This window comes from Aulostomus chinensis, chromosome 2, assembly GCF_037954235.1.
Source record: "Aulostomus chinensis isolate RoL2024-O1b breed Wild chromosome 2, RoL_Achi_v1.0, whole genome shotgun sequence".
Classification (NCBI taxonomy): Eukaryota; Metazoa; Chordata; class Actinopteri; order Syngnathiformes; family Aulostomidae; genus Aulostomus; species Aulostomus chinensis.
Window position 1 is genome coordinate 22,109,263 of NC_141321.1, and position 23,083 is coordinate 22,132,345.

At 45.7% G+C, this 23,083-nt stretch overlaps 1 protein-coding gene across 3 annotated transcripts in view; it reads right to left on the reverse strand.

Annotated features, from left to right (window-relative positions):
• The window catches only part of gse1b (Gse1 coiled-coil protein b), a 170,040-nt gene that overhangs the window by 3,697 nt on the left and 143,260 nt on the right, over positions 1-23,083 (reverse strand). For all 3 annotated transcript variants that reach the window (XM_086184988.1, XM_086184994.1, XM_086185004.1), the window contains 13 exons: positions 16,224-16,432; positions 9,708-9,874; positions 9,320-9,520; positions 7,899-8,066; positions 7,423-7,793; positions 6,985-7,315; positions 5,066-5,664; positions 4,799-4,911; positions 4,447-4,711; positions 2,523-2,636; positions 1,998-2,372; positions 917-1,252; positions 507-610 (listed from right to left, as the gene is read on the reverse strand). In XM_086184988.1, the coding sequence (XP_086041114.1) occupies positions 507-610; positions 917-1,252; positions 1,998-2,372; positions 2,523-2,636; positions 4,447-4,711; positions 4,799-4,911; positions 5,066-5,664; positions 6,985-7,315; positions 7,423-7,793; positions 7,899-8,066; positions 9,320-9,520; positions 9,708-9,874; positions 16,224-16,432 (3,353 nt within the window). The remainder of the gene's footprint in view (positions 1-506; positions 611-916; positions 1,253-1,997; positions 2,373-2,522; positions 2,637-4,446; positions 4,712-4,798; positions 4,912-5,065; positions 5,665-6,984; positions 7,316-7,422; positions 7,794-7,898; positions 8,067-9,319; positions 9,521-9,707; positions 9,875-16,223; positions 16,433-23,083) is intronic.

Below are 23,083 nucleotides of genomic sequence, written 5' to 3' on the forward strand. Positions count from 1 at the left end.
ACTCAAAGTACAGACTTCCACGTGGCTGTGTTTCTCAGCTGGTTTACAACTTACACTTCACACATCCTGAGTGTTTTGGTTTGCCTGGAACATGGCCCGCTTGGCATTGTTGGAGTATATTTCATTTCCATCGCAATATCAGAAAACACAACCCTGTTGCTCTTTGTAAAATGACAAAACAGCGTACAGGTTTTTTTCAGCAGGAGAGAGAGAGATCTGATCACAAGTGGTCACTTCAGAATGTCAAGTAAGAACTAAAGCTGTTCGCTTGTGATGATATTGTCTTAGGAGGGCCATTCCTGCATGCACGATGCTAAGAGAATGATTCTATGCTGCCAATACCACCACTGATTCTCACAATTACTTCGCGCTGTACACATGGATCAGTGCGAGAGAGACATACACTCAGGAAAAAAACAAAAAACAACAAGCTTCAGAGCTCATGAAGTCACAGGCAGACAAGCAGCAGAGGTGTGAGAGTGTGTGTGTGTGTGTGTGTGTCTTACCCCCATGCTATGAGACAGCTGCTCAGCAGTCAGACTGAGGTTGTAGTTTTGAGCTTCGAGTCGTCGACACTGGCTCTGCAGCACTTGTCGCTCCAAACTTTGCTCTAGTAGATGAAAGAGATATAGAGGAAAAATGTGAGTTTGAGACCTGAGAACACAAGACCATGAACTCTCTGAACAGATGCTGCGAGGCTGGTCTACTGAAAACACCTAGCAGAGGTGCTCTAACAGATGCTACTCTTCACGTTCACAAAGGATAATACAATATAGTGGTGAGACAGTGTTTTAAAAGCAAGAAGACAAGTGATCAGATGTTTATATTAGTGATGGAGCGAGGCAGAGTAATAAAAACAGCAGAGTTGTGAAAAAAGTGACAGGATAATCCTGGCGCCTCTCATATGGTTTCTTACCTTCAACATATTCCTGATAAGCTTCAAATATAGATTCAATCCCCTGCCACTTAGAACCTGGCGCCTCCTCTTCCTCCTCATCCTCTTCCTCCTCTGAATCATCTGACGCAGACAGGTCCTCCCGTGTCCCTGAGGCCTCCCGGTGTAGGGGTGCAGAGTGCTGCCCGTTGGGCTGAGGGTGAGAGTGTGTGTGTGGATGGGGAAATGAATGTGTGTTTGAGTGAGACTGTGAATGTGTCTGAGGCGGCCGGCTCGGGGTGCTCTGAAGCTCTGGAATGTTGTAATGTACAGACGATTCCTGGAGGGGAGAGGACTCCGACATCCCTGTGGCCCCGCCTAAGAAGATGAGGCACAAGAAAAACATCATCATATTCCACGATTCAAAGCGCATTTTGATAGATAAAAATAGATTAGTTGATTAATCTATGGCGCGAACTAAACGTATTTTGTCAATTGAGTGGTTCGTCATTTATAACGAATGTTAAATGTCCACCAAATATTCATACAGGATTCATACCAAGACGACTTACTTGTAGTTGAATTAGTCATCAAATTAGTTTCAAATTTAACTTTAGGTCAATTTACTTTAAAAGGATTTGGATTGTACAAAACAGACAACTGGTAGAGCTCAGCAGTCAGAGAAACAAATGAGTGTCATTTTTACAAAGGGCTGGTAGGATACTCAAAGCAAATTATAAGCAGCAGCAGTGACGACTAGCAGTATAAAATGGGAGCCTGTGATGTCGGTACGAGCTGACAGTCACCGCCAGAAGATGGAGACAAAAGTCCTGCACTCGTTTGAAGGCATTTCATCATTTCAAAGATTTGAATTTATGCAAAAGACTTCAACATGTCACGATGAGGAATAAGTTATTACTAATACAAACATTTCCAACTGTCATGTGATAGTCAGTGAGCTTTGCACTGAACGTTGTCATTTATCAGAATGCAACTATAAAGCTTTTTATTTAATGGTGGATCAATTTGCAATATCGCAGAGAAACTGAACAAGAGGGAGTATAATGTACAGTAGAAAGGTGACCTCCATATTGTGCTGTCTTCTTCGCTGTGTGCTGCTTACCTTTATGTTTTTGCAGAGCTTTCTGCGTTGACTGCAGAACCGATTCATGGAACTGCTGGGCAAATTCCTCCGGGGTGAAGCTGTCCCAGGGTTTGGTGCGTCCATTCATGCTGTGAAGGCCTTCTTTAGCCTGTAGGGGGAGCGATGGCCGCAAGCTGTTGAGCAGGCTAGAGCTCCTCTTTGAGATTTGTCCCTCACTGGGCCCCCGGGCCTTGTCTGGGTAGACAGCTGGGGAAGGGGGTTCCTTTGGTCTTAATGTGTCCCCGAGGGGTTTTGGTTGGCCATTGGGGGACGCTGGGCAATGTGAGGAGGGGCTATGTGGTCTGACACTGTGGTGGTCTTCTGATTCAGAGGCAGGTTGGGAGAATGCAGAATCTGCAAAGAGTTCAACATGTTAGTTGTGATGAAGTCTAGATAGAGATGAATACAATTGTTCTGACTGGGAACAGTTGAGCTTCCATCCAGATTCATCATACAAATGAAGAAACAGGGACAAGAAGGGATGTTCATTAGCATGTGTCTCACCGGGGATCTGTGCTGAAGGGCTCTTACACAGAGGATGGGGGGCATGTCTGATGGTATCCAAGGTTATGCTCTTCTCTTTAATGGCCTGAAGCAGCTCCACCACCTTCTCATTATCTACCAGACAAGAAAAAAGGAACAACATGCAAATTTGTCTGTATGTAACTAATTTACAATTTAACCAGCACTTATACCTCCTGGTAGTGCGTGTGTGTGTGTGTGTGTGTGTGTGTGTGTGTGTGTGTGTATGTGTGTGAGCAGGTGACAGCAAGGGAGGCTGTGTGCTGCCATCTGTAGGCAGCAAACACTAAATCAAGAGGATTAGACTGGGATCACCGTAAGTCTACTACTGCCACTCCCAAATCCTGTCTGTCTGTCTGTGAGAGTGTGTGCCTGCGCGTGCGTGCGTGTGTGTGTGCGCACGCGCATTACTGCAAGTGTCTACACAAGAACCTTGAATTCACCTTTCAAACTAGGCAAAAGCAAAGCTCTGCATTATGCATACACTATTAAATATATGCTGCTTATTAAAGTTGGGTCAATTTCCAGTTTTGTCAGACAGACCAGCATTTATCATTGTGACACATTCTTGCAAAAAAAAAAAAACATAAGCAACTTTTGCCAATGACATCATGGTGCCAAATCCAGCTTTTATTGCATTATAGTAATAAGCAGTATAACAATGTAATCAAATTAACATTGTGTTTGTTGGATTAATGGAGCTAAATAAGTTCTGTCTGACAGGCTGTAAGCAATGAGCAAAGATTTCAGTGGATTGAAAGAAGGCGACATGGTTGCACTTGCAGTGCTTGTTTACTGCAAGTTTCATGTGTTGAGTAATGTTAAAGGTCACCTAGAATGAAAATCAGCGTTTTCGTGTTTTTGGTGTTTATTCAACGTCCCACAGTTGTGGGGAATACACACGACGTGTGAGGCAGTGTCATAACCTCTGTTTGAAGTATCTCCCCTTTTTTGAATCGCCGCGGGAAAATGGACCAATGCGTTTTGGCTTAAGAGTTACGTCACAGTTCAGTCAGTGCCCCCCCACTCACACACACTGAACCCACCCCTTTCAAGGAATGGCCTCGATTGAATTGAGACCTTTGTTTTATCTGCGCTGTCTGTCGCTAGCTGGCCTGGCCTGGCTTGAGGGGGAAGGAATCTCGCCAGCCAGGCAGGCTATCAAGGGGCCAGGCCACCAGGAAAACTCCCAGTTGTCCCGACGGCCACCCCGCTACTGCATATATGGCTGGATCCGCGAATGGACCGTGGCTACTTGGTATCTTATCTTACGAATGTTGTTGTATGATATGGAATGTTGTCAATTGACAGTAGCAGTCACACTTAGCACCGGCGACAGTTAGCCAAGAAAGTGGGAGTACTTTCTTTTCAGTGACAGTGAGGGCAGCCAATCACAGAGTAGTCGTTAAATGAGGTTGCCAAATAAACCACGGCAACCGATCGCCGTCAACTCATGCACTTGGATAAATAATGAGGTTGCCAGATAAGGTCAGAAACGACCCCAATAGGGACAAACGACGCATTCTCAACCCAACATGGCAACATAGCGGTTTCAGAGAGCCTTTTAGGAAGGTTCTGAGCCATCACAGACCCAACCATTTTTTGTGGGGTTACATATCACACCACAGAACAAGAATTAATACCCCATTCAACCTCTCTATGGCACCTTTAAGTTTAGTACCCAGCCCTATCCCTGAGAATATCAGGTCTTTACATAAAACACAAAGCCAACTATCATTTATATCATTAATATAGCCGAGTCATTGTTACATACCTTCTATTGATTAATTTACTTCAGAAAACAAGTTTAAACTGACTAGTAAGTGGGTCAGTTTAAACTGTAGGATGGGATTCTTGCTCTATGAATTGGGGTCAACTGATTTTTGTATCACTCTCATGCCCCTACCTCTCCTCTGCTGTATGGTGACATGGGACAGCCTGAACATGGTGAGGAAACGCTTCTTCTCCTCCAGCTCGGGCGCTCTGTCCATCTCCTCTGGGGTGAAGCGTGTGCTGAGTTGCGGAGGCGGAGGAGTGCGTTTCGATTGCGAGGCAGCCGGTGAAGGGCTGCGCTCCCTGAGCATCCGTCTCCTCTTCCTTCTCTTCTGCTGCACCAGCTCATCCCGCCGGCCCACAGTGGTTAGGCTTAACACTCCCAGGAAGTCCAATTTCTGCTCAGAGAGGCAAGTAGAGTTGTTTCACTGCAAATTAAGAGTGCTAGTTTGAGCTTCCGTCACGGGTGTTGGCAGGTGTTTTACCTCAGTGGAGTCATCCAGTTTGAGTGGCGGCTGCTCTGATACTCTCCTGAGATGTGCCCTCACCTCCTCTTCATCACTCTCATCATATGAGTCATCCAGCTCATAGTAGTAACCTGCAGCAAACACAGAAGTCACTACGGACAACCAACTGTTTAAACATTCTGATAAAGATGACTGTTACACACACAAGAATCTAATCTAATCTATGATTCCTCCCAGCATGAGGTCATCATCAGGTGTGGTACAACACAAGGCCTATGTTATTACCTTTCTCCCTGGCTTCCCTTCTCCTCTTCTCCTCCAGGTCCAGCTTACTCACAGGTCTTCGATGCTGCTGAAGGACTTCGTCATAGATCAGCACGGTGTCTGGAACCATACTCAGTGAGGATACCTGCCCCATCCCGAGCCCTTGTCCGTGTCTACTGTGCCCCTGGTGTCCCTGGAGGCTCTTCAGTCCAGCATTGCTTTTCACAGCTCCCTCCAGCTCATATGCCCTCTGCTGGCTAAAGAAGGACTGGGTGGATTTCTCCAGATCTGCGAGGAATGTGCTGGGCTCTGGCAGTCCAGGAGGACCTCTCAGTTGAGGATACTTCTCCATCACTCCACCTTCTCTCCTCCTGACTCCATCTTCATATTTGGAGGGCCCTGGGGGCAGACGACTGAGCTCATAGTGTCCCATCCCTGAGGGCTCGTGGTTACGTCTGGACTCTGAGGCCGTTTCTATAAGAGATGCAGGGTTCCACAGGGTGGTGGGAGGTGGTGGGTGATGTTCGCGTAGTGGCTGAGAAGGTTTTGGAGAGATGAGAGGTGGAGGGGCCCCTAAGTGAGGGTGGAGATCCCGGCTTCCTGGTTCGAGATGATTTGGTCTGTAAAGATATAATGCAACAGAGGAGCATGCTTATCAGTTACACACACAATACAAAGCCCATATCTCGTCTAGAATTGGGAAAGCTTATTTCCTAACAACATAAGCAATACAGACACAGCAGAGTCCTTATATGCCTTGCATAGCTCCTTTTATCCGTGTCAGTATGTCTGCAGGGTTGTGTGTCTGTGCAAAGCAGTGTTATCAAGCCCAGACAGAGTAGCCCAGAGCAGAGTGAGGATGTGGCCAAGGCACACAATGTCCTCCAGATATATGGGACCATTTTTGATCTCTTAGGCCTCTGTAGTATGGCATGTGCACATACACGTGCACAGAGGGAGAGAACAAGTTCAGAGGGTGTTCTTCTGGGAAAGAGTCAAGGAGAAATATTCTCCCAAAACACAGGCAGTCAGATAAGAGAAGGACTGACATCGGAAGAGTAAAAATAATCACATGAAAAGATGAGAAAGCAAAGAGGAATACATAATGAATGTACAGACTTGAAAAGATGGCTGATGGACACAGTCTAGAACATCTTTCCAAACCAAACCTGGCAGGAGAGCAAACTGCATGACCAGTCAAATTATCCATGCTTCCTATTTGTGTTTGCATTTCTGTGTGTGAGTTCGTAAATGTGTGTGTTATCTGCAATCTGCAGCCTGTGAGCTGTGATTCTGTGATTATACCATAGGGTTACCGATACTAGATGTGTGTGTGTGTGTATCTCCGGTGTCCTACCAGTTCAGCATTAACCAAAACCTCACTTCTGAATTACACATAACAACACAAACACAGGCACAGTAACAAAGGAGGGTAAGTAGGGGGCTTATGCTGTGCAAGGTTGAGAGGATTAGCCGGGAATTAGCCTTTGTGTATCTTAGCCTTCCCACCCGTTGCCTGTTTGAAACCCCTACCTAAAAATCATGAAACAGCATTCACCAGGACCCCTCTTCTACATCAACACCTAAACACAGCTGTCTGTTTACCTACACGTCAGGCCTAAAAGGTGGTGCATGGACAGAAATAGAGTGGATGTGACGCTTCTGACAAGGGCCTTTTTTTCCAGTCCTGCCAGAAAGCAAACTTCTAAGGCTTATCAGCCTTTGAGGCTTCAAAACACAAGCCCCACCATCTCCATCAGGCTGGCAAAGAAAGACAACCACCCCCAAAATAGTGTTTGCATTGGTGAATACATGAGATTTGGCTTGAACTCACAGATACAGGTGTACCCAAATTTTCTGTTACTATCAGATAGCATTGGGATAAAAACTCAAATTCACAAGAAATCTTTGTTTCCATTAGTTTACAGTCGTCGCCTCACCTGAGAGGGTCTGTCCTGTGATCTGGTGTGTCCCCCGTCCGTCCTAAATCCAGGTGCTGCTCCAGAACCTGCTGGCGGAATTCAGACACCTGGTACTGACGATCTGCTTTCTCTTGCCGTAGCTTGCGTTGCCTCGCCAACCACCTCTCCTCTTCATTGTTCCTCTGAGCGATTATAGAGGATGGGAGAGCTGTCCCCACTGCACTAGGCCCCATGTATAGGCCGTGGCCTGAAATTAGACCAGGGACTGCATGATGTGATTGTACCATTGCAGAGTGAAGTCCTGGTGGGACTGGTTTGGGAGCTGGAAGGGCGGGCTCTTTGGTTTTGTCTACAGAGCAGGAGAAACATGTGTGTCAACAACTTGTCATTAAATATCACATGGGTGAGTGTCAATCATAGTTGATGGAGGCTAAAGGGGAAACATAAGGCACATACCAGCCCGATTAGGAGTGAGTCTCTCAGGCTTGGTTCGGTCCTCCTGCCCCCTCATGGCATGGAGCTCAGCCAGATAGTGGCTCTCCATAGCCTTGGATGCCTGCAACTCTTTCTCCCTCAGAGCTCTCTCCTTTTGCCTCTCAAGTTCTTTTTCTCGTTCTCTTTCTCTCTCCTTCTCCCGCTCTCTCTCCCGCTCTCGTTCTCGCTCACGCTCTCTCTCCCTCTCCAGCTCTCTTTCTCTCTCTCGTTCTCGCTCTCGTTCCCTCTCCCGTTCCTTCTCTCTCTCAGCTTCCCGTTCCCTTTCCTTTTCACGCTCGCGCTCTCGTTCCCGTTCCCTCTCTCTCTGCCGCAGCTCATCCTCCAGTTGAAGCCTAGAAAGCAAAGTGCGATGTAGAAATTAAATGAGACAATTCATACACAATTCAGTGGACACGCATGCACTTCAATGACTGTGCGCATAAATTAGGGGACTTTACCTTTCAGACTGCAGTGCTGATAGGGAAGGGTGTGTGAAGTCTCCAGGGTAGCGGACACTTGGTAGGTGCATGTGAACTGCAGAGGGATGGATGGGGGGTAAAGCTCCCCCTGCTGGCAGTGTATAGAAAGGTGACCTCAAAGCAGAGAGGCAGAACGGGTCATCCATCCTGGGAGATGAGGATTGCAATGCAAAAGACAGGAAGTCAGCCTCTGCTTGTGCAGTTTTTCATTAACCTGTGTGCCTTTGTTCCAAAGAAATGACATCACTGTGTCCTCATCTTTAAAGACAGCAGTCGTGTCTGTCAGCTAAACCAAACTGCCACATAGCAGCTAACAGGGACTGCACAACTGTGTTTATGTGTATGTCTGTGACATCCACTGCTCATCCCCTCATTAAATCCATTACAGGGCAGTGTGTGATGGCTGCTGCAGTCCTCTGATCTAGCTTGGCTGACAGACCAGGGGATATGCAGCCTGTGTGATTGCCCAAAGCAAGAAGGGCCCTTCGACACATGCACACATTTAATGCACATTATCACACATCTTGTACATAACAAAATGAACACATTTCTTAACAAATAATCCATGCAGTTTCTGTTTTTGGCATTTTACCCTCAGTTTTAACTTTGCTGCTGCTCCCTGACAGATTATCAGTACCGTCATACCTAAAATAAACATAATTCTCACTGTGAGAGAACTGAAGGCACAGCAATGATCATGTATCTTATCTCATATATACATCGCAGGGAATCTTTAATGGTTATTTCTCAAAAAAGTATGCACAAACATGCTCCTTGGGGAATAACTAGGTTTCAGTTAAGTCAAGGAAATTGGTTCTTGCTACCAACTGGCTTGTTTTAGGCAGCTTAAAAATAGATACAAGCCTTTTATTAATAAAGTAGATACTGAATAATAAATTACAGACCTGAATAAGTACTGGTTTACTGTAAAATCTGTGCACAAGAACAATAAGCGTAGTGCTTGACCTTACTGCATAGAAGATAAGCAAAGTTTTCAGGAAGGAGTCGAATGAGAAACTGCTCTGATGTGATGCAAAGAGATATCCCAGCACTAATGGATCCTCGCTGACCTACCAGTCCACGCTGGCACGATAACCTATACTACTTTTATATTCCTTTTCTGTTCCCTTGGAACTAGATTTGAATTTTTCCTGCCATGTTTTTTTGGTGGTGTCTCTGATCAAATCTTACACGCAAAGAAATCTCCTCATACGAACAAAGAAAATTAATAGAATATTTTACCTTTGTGAGCAAGACTTCAAGGTCGGCTATACACTAATGTGTTAACTGCTGAGCCTTTGCAATAAAAATACTTCAGTCATATGCACTAGTTTGCACAATTTCCTCTCAGAGGAAATGTGTGCCAAGTCAACAAAACAAAGTTATTAGTCGAGGCTTACCTGTACGGTGTGAAGGAGGGATGGGGCAGATAGCTGGGGTGATAGTAGGCAGCTGCAGCAGCTGCAGTGGCTGGGTCCAGGCCCAAGGGCAAAGAGGGCATCCGGAGGGCATCCTCAGTTGTGGCATAGGGCCGGAAACTACGGAGGTACTCTTCAGGTATGGGACCAGGGGGAACTGCATTAGGTAACTGTCTAGGCAGACTGGTAACAAAATAATAAGAGAGGGATTTAAACTGATTGGTGTTCATTTTTGAAGAATTTCCACATCTCTGCACAAATGAAAACAACTTCAGTAATGTTATTGTTGGAACTGCTCATTCCATGAATGTATCCATGAATTATTGATGTTGTATATTTGTAAAAACAGGCGGAACAGTTTGTGACTCACTTGAGCGGCTGGAAACGTGAGTCCTGCATGACAGCACCGGGGGTGAGACCAAAGGCATAGGGGTTTCCCAGGAGGTGGGCAGGGACTGAGGGCCCACCCTTTTCCTGGGGGAGGGTGCCCTCTGCACCCAGACGTTCCCTGCTGGCCCCACGAGGCCCTGAGTCAGCCTGGAGAGAGATACAAGGAGAGAGTCTTAGTCATTGTTCGTGAGGACCTGTGACCGTCATGCTTGTCAATACTCATGGAGCCCATCCTGTGATGAGAGAAAGAGAGGTCTGTTTATAGTGCAGCAGCCTTTCATACTCTCTCTCTCCTGCCCAAATTCATCCACTTTCTCACATGCATCATATGTCTCTAAATAAAACATTTCTCTAAGAGGAATATACCATTAACAACCAGAGAGTGGTGAAACTGCTTTTCTTATAATTGTAAACAAGCGATGTCATCCTTATGATCGATGATGTGGTAACGGTAGATGTACCAGATCAATACTTAAAGAAGTGCGATGACTTTGATCCTGGCAGTGTGTGTGCGTGTGTGTCTTTGTGTGTATTCAACACTGTAACATCTACAGGGAAGACAAAGTCCAAAAGGCAACATCCCACTGCCTCAGTTTTTCGTACTTCATCTCTTTCACCTCCCTCTCACGCTTGACAGCACGCTTGGTCTCACTTATCCAATCCCACAACATGCACACATGCATATACACACACACACACACACACACACACACACACACACACACACGCATACACACACACACGCATGCGCGCACACACAGACCCAAACACACACAGCAGGCACACACACTGTTTCAGAGCTACAAAGACATCCTGCTGTGGGAGTGGGAGTGTATTTTCTGGATCTTTGGTTTCCCTCTGCCTTCAAATGTAGAGAAACTTGCAACCTTTGTGTGTTGTACAAGGAAATTGTTTATAAAGGGATATGGAGTCGATGAGGATTTTCACAGGAATGGCACAACAGTCATCTCACAAAATGAGATGTGGAGTGAGGGAACAACTAGCCAGGAATGAAAAATAGAGATGAACGCATAAATGAGAAGGGAGGAGAGAGGGCAGTTCTTGCCCCACTAAATTAACCTTTGGGCTCCCTGGGATTAGAGAAAGACCTTACAGCAGAACTGGCCTCTCTCTCTCTCCTGATAAACACCACTGCTGATAAAACAAATCCCATTTAGTGGACCATTACCTCCACGTCCTGTTCTGCAGCCACTGACCCAGGCTGACACTGATGCACTAACATCCATTCTCAAATGCCTCTAATGTTTAGACTCCCCACATCCTTCTTTGTTTCTTAGACCCCCCGCCCCTTTCCTCTTTCCAGTAGTTTAATGTTACTGTTTGCTCCTTGTTGTTTGTTGCGCTTCACTAAACATTAAGGCACTCTATTCTCTACAACCTTCTGACCTCATAACACCCCACCCCTCTCCCATCTTTTCAAAGCTTTATGAGCACAGGGAGACAGCGGACCGTCCCTCCCTATCAGCAGCCAACCAGAAAAGAGGTTCATATATATATGTCAAAATAAGTCAATATCACATTGTGGGTGGGGAACTGCTAGATGCTGCCCCCCTCCCTTTTTGTTCTACAAAGTCAGTGGTGTGATGATTATCCCCTCCCCCTTCCATCACACACATGCACACCCCCAGCGCAACACCAACAACCCCATTACCACCATCATAATCACCAAGGCACACTGTACATGCATTTACACACAATGGAGGCCGTTCTAAAGAAATGCAGCGGCTCCACATTAGGAGGTAGCTAATTATAATGTAGTTCAGGGATCACTCAGTGGGTCATTATATGTAATCATTTTAAAATGATTAAGAAAATGTATTTTAGCATTTTTTTTTTAACAAAAGAAAAAAAAACATTAAGTCAGCTTAAAATAGATATTAACTTTAATGTGAGTGGATAGACCTTGTCCACATGCACTAAAATACAGTAATCTCAGTAAAGAGGGTCTTCTGAATCATTTATTTTGGGGGCTATAGGCTAATGAGCTTGGCAACACCTGGTGTAGTCTATATTGAAGGTAACTTTTAATTCTACTCTTGGATTACTATCATTACAGTTTCTGTCCTTCCAGGGCCAACACATAGACAAACAACCATTCACACTCACAGTCACACCTACGGTCAATTTAGAGTATCAATCAGCCTCGTCCCCTCTTGATGTCTTTGGACTGTGGGAGGAAGCCGGAGTACCAGAGAGAACCCACACAGGGAGAACATGCAGACTCCACACAGAAAGATCCCGTCCTCAAGCCGGGGCTCAAACCCGGAACTTTCTTGCTGTGAGGCGACAGTGCTGACCACTGCAGCACCGTGCTGCCAGATTACAGTTTCAAGTACAAAACATGATGACGCAAATTCCAATTTCATGAGGATGGGGGAAACCACAAATGTTCACAATTAAAGGGCTTGTGCATATCTTCTGTTATAAAAAAATAGTGCATTTGTAGGAGCAAGCTATGCTTGTTATTTTCCAAAGGTAGTTTTAGGATGTGCAATAAATAACCATAATATGCGATGTAGCGGTAAAACCTCCCTGTATTCGCACTCAGTTGCTAATTTTTATATTTTTATAATGGCAACCAAAAAATTATTGCACTCATACAGTACTCATTGAAGTTGCTGACTGGTACTTTGGCTCAGCTTTTAGCTCAGCTGGCATGTGTGTGTCTGTGGGGGTATCGGTGTATGACATGTGGAGATTTCAAGTTATTTTCTTTGAAAAATCCCCCAAATCTCCCAGTAGCAGCAGTTATAGAAACACAACACGCTTGCTTAGCAAATATGATCCGGCGAGGTCTTTTACATTTTCCCCTGTTGAACAGTAACACTATACTAACACTCTGGTATACTATCTGGTGACCAGTAGTTGATATGAATGAAATGCAGGTTGAACCTTTGTTCATTATTCTGTGTCAGACACAGTTTGTGTGTGACGGGGGCATGGTTTCATAATCATCGCTATGACTCAATAAATGTCAAATGGTGCGATTCCCAGATACAGATTACCACTCAAATTGAATCAACTGTTCCAACAAATTTCACAGAAATCCCATCAGAACAGGATGGAACAAAGATGCCTGTGAAACAACAAAGTGCGGGGGTGCTGCTGCTGCAGTTTTATGATGGTCTGGCCTCTGCTTCCTGCTTTTACAATGACAATGACTAAAGTCACTGGAAGTTCTTCGAACGAGAAATAATCAACCAAAAAAAAAAAAACTAGACGAGAATTTCAACATATGGCAGTCCAGCTCTATCTATCCATCCATCCATTTTCTACCACTTATCCTGTTAAGGGTGGTGGGGGGGCTGGAGCCTATCCCAGCAGCCTTTGGGCGAGAGGGTTCACTCTGGACAGGTCACCACTCCATTGCAGGGCCAACACATATAGACAGACAACCATTCACACTCACAGTCACACCTACAGTCAATTTAGAGTATCAATCAGCCTCGTCCCCTCTTGATGTCTTTGGACTGCGGGAGGAAGCTGGAGTACCAGAGAGAACCCACACAGGAACAGGGAGAACATGGAGACTCCACACAGAAAGATCCCGTGCTCGAACCTGGAACCTTCTTGCAGTGAGGTGACAGTGCTGACCACTGCACCACCGTGCCGCCCCTGTCTAACACCTTGTCTTTCAGGGATTAGACTTTGTTTTTGCATGACCATAGAAAACATATGACAGAGCTTTGCTTCTGTGCATGTCACTGTCACTGTGTACGTGTGTGTCCGTGTTTGCATGCTTGCATCATGACAGCAAGAGCTATCAAAGAGGTGGTTTTGAATGCTTGGTGGTTTTCTATGTCTCTTTTTGTAAAGACTGAATTTGTCACCACAACAGCATCCCAACTGTGCTGCTGCAGGCCAGAGTCACATAACTTTACAGGTGTGCAAAGAACAAACTGAAAGCCAAGTTGAAACAAAGGTGTGGTCCCACCGACTAGCAGGGATGCCAGAAGTAGAGAGGTTAGGGGGAAGAGGCCAACAAACAACCTAGATCACGCCCTTCAGCAACTTTCGTTTTCAACCACATTCAAAGGTGTTTTAGTTGACTAGGAACCTTCCGAAATTGGCCTGGTTGTTTTATCACTAGTTACAATTAATAATACACTGAATTCCTCTGAGAGGAGGGTTATCTTAGGTGAGACTCCAGGTGATTTCTGAAAGATTTGATCCCTCTTTCATATGACTGTTCAAGGCCAATCAAAGGATAAAGATGCTAATGATCAGGCAGTTAAAGTTTGTGTTATATTATTAAAGTTCTCTAGATTGTTTTAAATAATTTGCACCTCTTTATTTGTTGGAGGTGAAACAGGCAAGATATAGCTCCTTTTAAAGAAAACTGTCGAGAAAAAACTGCATCCAGCTCAGTTACGACACATCCACCCAGCCATCACATTTTCAACTTTTCACCCAAAGAAGAAGAAAAAAACATTTCCCTATTTTAAGATATACACTGCCAAACAGCAGGCTGCCATATATATACACAGACTACAGAACATAAATACAAGCACTCAAAGACACATCCATTTACAACCATCTTCCTCTGGGTGAGTCAGGCCCCTGTAACCTCCAGTGAGGGTGGTAGACCCCGCGCATTGTAGAGTGCTCGTTTACGCCTCTCAGATGGAGCCATGAATCCAAATTGCCAATTAAAAAGCAATTACGGGCAGCAGCGGGAGCAGACTCCTGCAGTCATTAAAGCAAAATGCCAACACACCAAGCCCTCCCCTCCTTCGCTGCCTTGCCTACCCCCACCCCCCGCGAAAGATAGACTTATATCTCAGCCGGAGGGACATTGATCAAACCCTCCAACTCACAGAAGCAGGACACCCATACTGTATGTTCACATGTAACAAACAAGCTTTTCTTGGATGCTTTACTGGGGATCTAGAGATCAGTTTCAGCCTCTGCATTTAACTGTTCACTATTTTTTTTCATGTCTTGAAGTCTACATTCACTCACTGACATTACTCCTTAGATAAGGAAATATGACAATATATTGCACGATGCAAGAAATACCAGCTGTTTCCCTGATGACGTGTGTTGATCAGTGATAAACAGTGGACACAAAGCCATAGGCAACAGTATCATCTTGGTTTGAGATGGACATTTTGATTGTGTGTGTCCTTTATAGCCCTTTGGCTCTTTGTGACCACAGAGTGATACATGCTCGCTGAAGCGACACTATAGAAATAGGGAGATGCTATGACGTGAGCTTTTGTGACGCATCCCCACTGTTGCCACTGTCTCCCGACTATACTCAACAGCCACTTTTCCCTTCCTCTTGTCCACCTCGCCTCCCTTAACCTCCTCATGCTTTCACTCCGTGCCCCCGGAGCTGCTGGAGCCACCAAAAACCCAGTGACATGACCTTTTCGATTCTAGCTTGACCTCTTACAGACACACACTCAGTGCACACCAACACAGGCATGCAAACATACACATAGGATTACTTGCAGTTTATAGCTATGTGGAAACAAGAGAAGGGTGCCCTTTGTTTCATGTTCTATGACAAACTTGCTATGCTGAAGGAATGTATGAAATGGTGACATCATTAAACCTTTCCCCCATCTCTAAGTGACCCCTGAACTCTGCATGGGTTGTTTTGTAAAAAGCTAAAGCTACACAGGGTGAGGGTCAAAGGGGGGTTACCCAGGCAAGAGGACAATGGCCTGAATGTACCTACACATTTCAGGCTGCCTGACCTCCACCCTCACCTTTCCCTATCCCCCTTCTCTCTGTCTCCAGAGAACTGTCAAAGTGTCTCGGAGTGTCCGCATGTTGCCGAGTGCTGTTCATAACAGTGTGCTTGGCCTCTACCATTAGCCCTGAGCTGAGATAAGAAGGCTTAAAGCTAGGCCATAATCCATAATCCACTCCTTATCAAAGCAAGCAGCTCTCCGTCCCTCTCTCTCGGTCGCTCTCCCCACTACGTAATAGAGACTAGGTGTCAGGCTGATGAGGTGGAGAATGCACTTGACTGCTTGAGAGAAGAGGATGAAGCTGGAAGGGAGGATGTGGGGGTTAAGAGGCTAAAGGCTGGCAACCTGGGAGGGGCTGGTCCAAGGGCAAGAGGGCTGAGTAGGAGGGGGCGCTGGAGGAGCACAGATGTTAGCTGCCGTTGAGACTGTCACCTCGAAGTCCCAGTGGCAGCTGGCATTGTTTGAATCATGGAGCCATAAGGGAGGGACGGGGTGATGGGGGAGGTTCTCGGCAGACACTCATTGCCCCGCCAGCTATGTCACATGTACATATGTCAAATACGTACCGCCAAACTATGGGTTACAGGCCAAGTACAAAATCCATTAATCCCTGGAGAGCCTGTCTGTGTGCATGTTTGTGCTAGCAGGCAAGCTGAAGAATGAACACTTGACTGTTGCTTAACAGACAGATAAGAGATGGTGGGAAAACATACCAGGATATAACAATGAAAGAGAACAAGAGAAAGAGCAACCAAAAGAAAACAAAAATTCACCTGGCGTCCCTCGTTCCTCCAGAGGCCGTTGCTAGTCTTGGTTGGAGCAATGGTGACTACAGGTGGAGTGTTTGGCACGCTGTGGCCTGTTGGGGGAACCAAAACAGGCCCTGGACCGAGGGGACCTCTCTTGGGTGTGCTGACTGGAGAGCTGTGGTTGGTCGCTGGTGAGGACACTGGAGAGGATTCACTGCTGATGGAGGATGCAGCTGGAGAGTGACAGAAACAACTGAAATTAGTACAGTGAGACAGCAAAGAAGCAAGGATGCTGATAGCATGAGTTCTGCTTCTAAATTTATCAGTAATGTAAATGTAACAAAATTGTGTGATCTTGTAGTTCCAAAACTCCAGGTAATAAAAGAGGAGGGATTGCAGCTCTACAACAGCAACAAATAACACACAGAGGACCAGATGGATGGCCCTAGGCCTCTATTATAAAGTGACAGTGATCAGGATGAGCAGCCCTGTGAGAGCCACACAACCTTGACATGCAGGACACACACACACACACACACACACACACACACACACACACTGCTTGAGCATGAAACAGTCATCCTAAATGCATATATAGTTATTGGTGCTTCTAGCCATACACAGTTGTCTTCCTCTCCTTCAAACACACACACACACACACACACACACACACACACACACACACACACACACACAGAGCAGGTGATGAAAAGCTCGCCCAAAGAGCTTCTCTGCTGTGGCTGTGCCACATTAACAAAGCCCTCCAGGGAGACCAGGGTCACGGTCTGGTCACATGCCTCCCTTTCTATGCTTTCTCACTTTGTAGTTCCAATGCTCAAATTATATGCTCACAATCAAATATCACTGCAATGTCATATTTTGACCACATGAGTTCACTTCGCCATGTATAGCCACCCTAACCCCCCTAACCCCCCCCCCCCCACACACACACACACACAGTTCCCAGTCCCTGCAAGTACAGTATTATATATCAAACTGGGTCACAACCCTCTAAACGTGACACACACTTCAGTGCTGCAGCATCAAGGACAGCAGGAGATGGGTGCTTGTGTGTGACCTTGTGTGCTTACACGCACCTATGTAAAAAACAGAAGTTGAACCCTCAGGCCAGTTTCAGGTCTATTTCCTCTCCAGTTATCACCATTAGAACAAAAATCAAAGTTGTCAACCCCAGTGCCCACTGCCCACACATTTATTTTTTTTTTTTTTACTTTGCTTCCGTTTCGGAGGCAGCATTACCTAACAGACATTAGCTTATGATAGGTGCGGTCAGGATATCGACTCATTCTTAACACCTCATACTGAGTAATACCACTAAATAATGGAAAGAATCAATAATTGCAGCAAGGTGACGGTCTGGAGACAATCTGAAAATCTATGGAGCCAAGAATGGTGGTGGTGGTGGTGATGGGGGGGGGGGGGGGGGTTGCAGATGAAGGAGATGTGTGAGGGTAAGATGGTGATGACACATGTGAGGTGAGACATGAAAATGAAAAATGAAATCAGGTGGGGAGGGATTTGATGAAAGAAGAAAAAACACAGCAAGTGAGAGTGCAAAAGAGGTGCGAGGTGAGGTGGAGATGGAGCTGAGAGGGAAGCAGAGAGATAAGGGGTGCAGATGGGTGAGTGGGTGGCGGGGATAGGGGATGGTGAAAGGGGGAGGGGGGGTTATGGCAGGGCGAGCATATCTTGTCTGCACAATGGCAATTAGTGGCTTAATCCTCCCCCCTCACCTCGGAGACCCATTACTTTCCCCTGCAAGACTAGGCCAATCAATAGCTGCCCACTCAGCCTGGGGAATGGAGCTACACTTAATACAGCTCTTGTGTCACTGCCTATTCACTCACGCAGACACACACACACTCACACATACACACTCACAACAGCCATACACAAGACTGGGGGAACAAATAAGGCTGGAAGGAGGGAAGAGGTGTGTGGGGGGGTGATCACAGTAATGCTGAACTGCTAAGCAACAGACCTCCACTCCATCTATTTCTCTCACCTCCCCTCTCTTCCCATCTCTTCCTCCTCCTTCTCCATGTAGAGGCAGAGCAGACTGGAGAAGAGGCAGGACAGACTAAATAATTAAGAGAGCAGGAGGAGAGGCAGGTGAGGGGGAAAAAGGAAATAAAAGAGACTAGGAGCCGTCTACCAACAGTGTTATTTTCTTTCAGAAGCTTCTTGCATACGTCCTTCCTTAAATATATAAACGAAAAACTCAAAACAGCGATTATTCCTTTATACTGCTTCCTCCTCCTCTCCTACAATAGCCCTCACAGTCACTACTCCCACCTCCTCCTCATCCATTTCCTCCTGTTCTTTAAACCCTTTCCTTTGCTTTTTACACAGCAGATAAACTCAACCTGTTAGGCTCAAGGGGCAAGTTTCCTTAATACATTTATTTTCAGTCAATAATGATGATGATGTCAGACAATGCGGTTTACTATGTACACACACACACACATACACATACATATACATATATATATATATATATATATATATATATATATATATAAATATATATATACACACACACACACACATATATATATACACATATATACACACACACACATATATATATACACATATATACACACACACACACACACATATATATACACATATATACACACACACACACACATATATATATATATATGAAAAATGATCTATGTTCATAAACCTTGCATATTACATCTCTATACATCCTCCAGGATTTTCTCTTGTCCAGCCCCCTCTAATTTCCACATCAATCACTTTCATTTCCCCTATCTGACATCCCAGTGCCATCTGATACAGCCAAATCTAATGCGGTTGCCACCGAATGAATGTCATTTCTACTCCATGCTCCTCCCCTTCCATCTCTCTAAAGAAAGAGAGAGAGAGAGAGAGAGAGAAGCCACACATGCTAGCCCTGTAGGCAAAGCAGGAGGAGGAGAGAAGCAGAGGCCTTCATCTCAGTCTAAAATAGCCTCATCTCATCTCCACCAGCACTTTATGATTGTCACATGTATGTGGTGATGGTGGAGTCAGTTACCAAATGTGGTACCTTCCAGCTGAAGTACACCAGTACTACAGATTCACATAAAAATGAAATCTATTCCAAAATCCAGCGACTTCAGGACAGAGAAAGGGGAGAGAGGCTCTGAAGCTTTTGTTCAAGTCACAGGGTGTTGTTGAGCAGATAGCTGACACAAGTGTGAGTACACTTTCAAAACTTGACAAAGATACAATATTTGTAATGTCATTCCAAAATCTGTCAAGGGCAACATGTCTAACCTGAGGACGCTTTGTTAGCTGTGTAACAGCCAAGTCCCCTGCAGCTGCTGCAGGTAACTTTAGCACGCCAGCAGCTAGCACCCACACAGTTGAACACCTCAAGAAGGACTTGACTTTAAGTGAGGCATCAACACATTCACCAGTATCTTCAGGAAGATGATTAGCTCATCTTCTAAGTTATGGTTGGAGACACTTGGGCCTATTGGTGAATGTTAGCCTAGCATTTTTACTAAAAAGTGAAAAAAGGTCCAGTTGAGCACTGGTAGAGATTTCAGGTACTGGCATTATTTGAAATTTAAATGTAACCAAAGGCGAGGTCATGAGGACGTAAAGGGAGTGAGGGAGAGAGAAGGATGGAAGAGGTAGAGATAGAGGGAAAGAGAATAGAAAAGGAGGAAGAGAAAATGAGAGACTGCTGCCTCAGTCTCATGCTATGTGTGATTAATGTGAAGCTCCTTTCTCTATCGCCTCCTCTATTACCAGTCTCTGCTCTCCCAGACTGCCTCCACACTTGACCGCTCAAGCTGAGCCACACATGCGCTCACACACACATTCAAACGACAGCACCAACAGCTCAACAAACAAACCAACCAAACTGTGGTCAGAGGTTGTGGCTGAGTGTCCCTGCGTAGATGGCACCTTTTACCTTCAGCTACTGACCTAATCCAAAAGCCAAAAAAGTCACCGCAGCTCTTCAGCTGTTTCAGTGTGAGAGTCCAACAGCTGTAACAGTGAATCCCTTTGGATCACTGAGCTTCCACTACCTAAAATGGTTTTCTGTTGCCAAATGGCCCTTATACCCAGCCTCTGCCACGGCCACCTCCACTAACAGCACCTTTGCCAAACAGCCAGCCAGCCCCAGCTCTGCCAGGCAGAGGGTGCTCTTCTCCAACCCGCCAAAACACCCACCACACCCCACTCCTCCTCCGTCTCAGCATGCATTACAACAACATCAGCACTTAATTAAACAGTCCATTTCACACCTGGTGTGCATAGCAGTGCCCAGCCAACCCTGCATCCATATGCCACTGCACCAGCACCGTGCACTTTTACCCACAGCCACACACACACACACACACACACACACACACACACACACACACACACAATATTCACTGATGAACACTGCACACTGCACACACCTGCTACGACAGTCTTGGCCATGCACTGACAACACAACACAAAGCCTGTAATCTGCATCACTGTGTGGGGGGAGGGGAGAGACACAGTGTGTTTTGATGTGCCAGCGAGGGAAAGGAAGACGGTACAAGATGGCGGCTGGAAATAAGGGGAGCAATCCTCTATGCCTTCTGCTGACTGTACAAACTGTATATTATGTTTAAATGTGGCTTCACTGTTGCACTGCTCAAGAGAGTCATTAAAAATGTAGAGTTTTGGAGTGTGTGTGTGTGTGTGTGTGGGGGGGGGGGGCGTGCAAATGAGCTTGTTTGTGAGTGTTTCACTTACTGTCACAGCCTGAAGGGTTTTGCCTTGAAGAAACAACACACACCCACACCCACACCCACACCCACACACACCACATCAAGACGGTAAGCTCCAGGCAGGCTCCAGATGGAGAGGTCAGAGACACACTGCCTCACTGTCCCAGCATGCTCTGGGCTCCCAGAAACAAGGGGAGCCTCTGGCCACACACACAGATGCACGCACGCACGCACGCGCGCACACACACACACACACACACACACAGATGCACGCACGCACGCGCACACACCAATGTAAAGATACACACAATCTGACAAACACCTCACGTTTTCACAAATCTGCTAATTACTTCCGATTCCTCTTCTTACCAGCCAATTCACTCCAACTATCTTGTACTCTTTTATTCTCTCTCCAGGCAGTTCACTACAGTTGGTATGAAACCAGTCGGGAAATTCTGGTGGTGTGTATCTATCAGCAAGAAGTGTGAGAAGAAACAACTGAGAGGATTAGACCCAGATCTGCCTAATTAATCAGATATCAGCAGGATTGCCTTTCTGAGGGAGTGTGTTATCTGTGTTTTCGTGTGTGGTGTGCTTGCATGCATATGTCAGTGCCGTTGTGTGTGTTCATGGGATGAGTGTGTGTCCTTTATACTGCTCTAATACTCATTATCCATCACCTCTCTTCTTCAGAGCCCCCAACACTCCGCACTCATAGCGGTATTCATTAGACTCGCTACAGACAAGTCACAATGCGGGGAAGTGCGTGTGTATAAGCAGTGGTCGTGTTCAGTTTAGCAACTGGTGATACTAGAACTCCTAACCTATCCAATTCCTCCAGGCCATGGGACCATGAGTCACAGTACCCCATATATCCCGCACCTTAAAGCATCAACCGCAGGATGAGAGATCGAGTCAGCGTAGCTAATGAAAAGACAACAGGCTGCAGCACGCCAACAAATCACAAGGCTTACGCAGTTGCAAAGACAACTGTTTGTATGTGAGGGGGTGTTTGAGTGTGTGTGTTGCCTATAAATACAGGCTCTGCAGACAGAGAGGTGGCTGGGGCTCCGGGGGCTACATGCCTCTGCCCACCCCAGAGCTATTGCACCAACACGGAGAGTCCCCCTTATGCCCGATGATTGACTCAACCACACATCACTTCCTCCCACACCAGGCAGCACAGTCAGCAGGCCACATAGATAACAAAGGAGGTTTTTTTGTGCTTTTAGTAAAAAGGTGGTAGGGCCTTATCAGATGGGATCTGAATGCATTTGTGTGACAAAGACAAAGAATGGAGCTTGATAGCCTGTGGAATACAAACAGAACAGCACACACTCATCCTGGCCTTGCAACATGATAAAACATATATGTATTAAAAAGCATGACTGAGAGAACCCAAAGATAAACCAGAGTGATAAGAAAGAAAAATCACTATGAAAAAAAAGGGGAGCTAAAGAAAAAAACTGAGAGATAGGAATGAACTCTGGAAGTGGATTTTCTTTTTTTTTTGGAGACCGAATGAGAGAATAATAGAGTTGGCATGCATGGTTGAAGGCGTGAAGCAAGATGAAGGGGAGAAGGATTGAGAGGAAGGTGAGGAGAGTTTGGAGCTGAACCCTCTCTGTCTCCGTGGGTAATAAATCATTTGCAGGGTTCTGGGTCCTGAGCTGCAGTGAGCTGGGGAGCAATGTGTCCAGGGACAGACAGGAAGTAGGGGACCATCTGATTTAAGAGCCAGAAAAAGGGTGGACAGCTGGGGTGGCTGGGCCTCCCTCCTCTCTGGTGCTCAAGCATAGAGGTACATTTGCAGACGCACACAACTATCTACTAAACCTTCAATAAACTCCACAATGAGAATCTTCCAATCGACATTCCTCCTCCTATGTGGGTTTGTATGTTTATGCATGTGTAATTAAGAGACACTTAGCACATTGTTTGCTAAATGCTTCCATGTACATGTGCATCAACAGCACTTAAGGACATTTACCAAACACACATAAATCATAGAAGAACCAGAAACCCACAAAGCTCTCTCAGAGCACCTAAATGATTCCCTGGAGAAGCAAATCTAAAAGGATAGTTTGGACCTATGAGAGATGGGAATTCAGAAACATGTTTTATGTGTCTCTG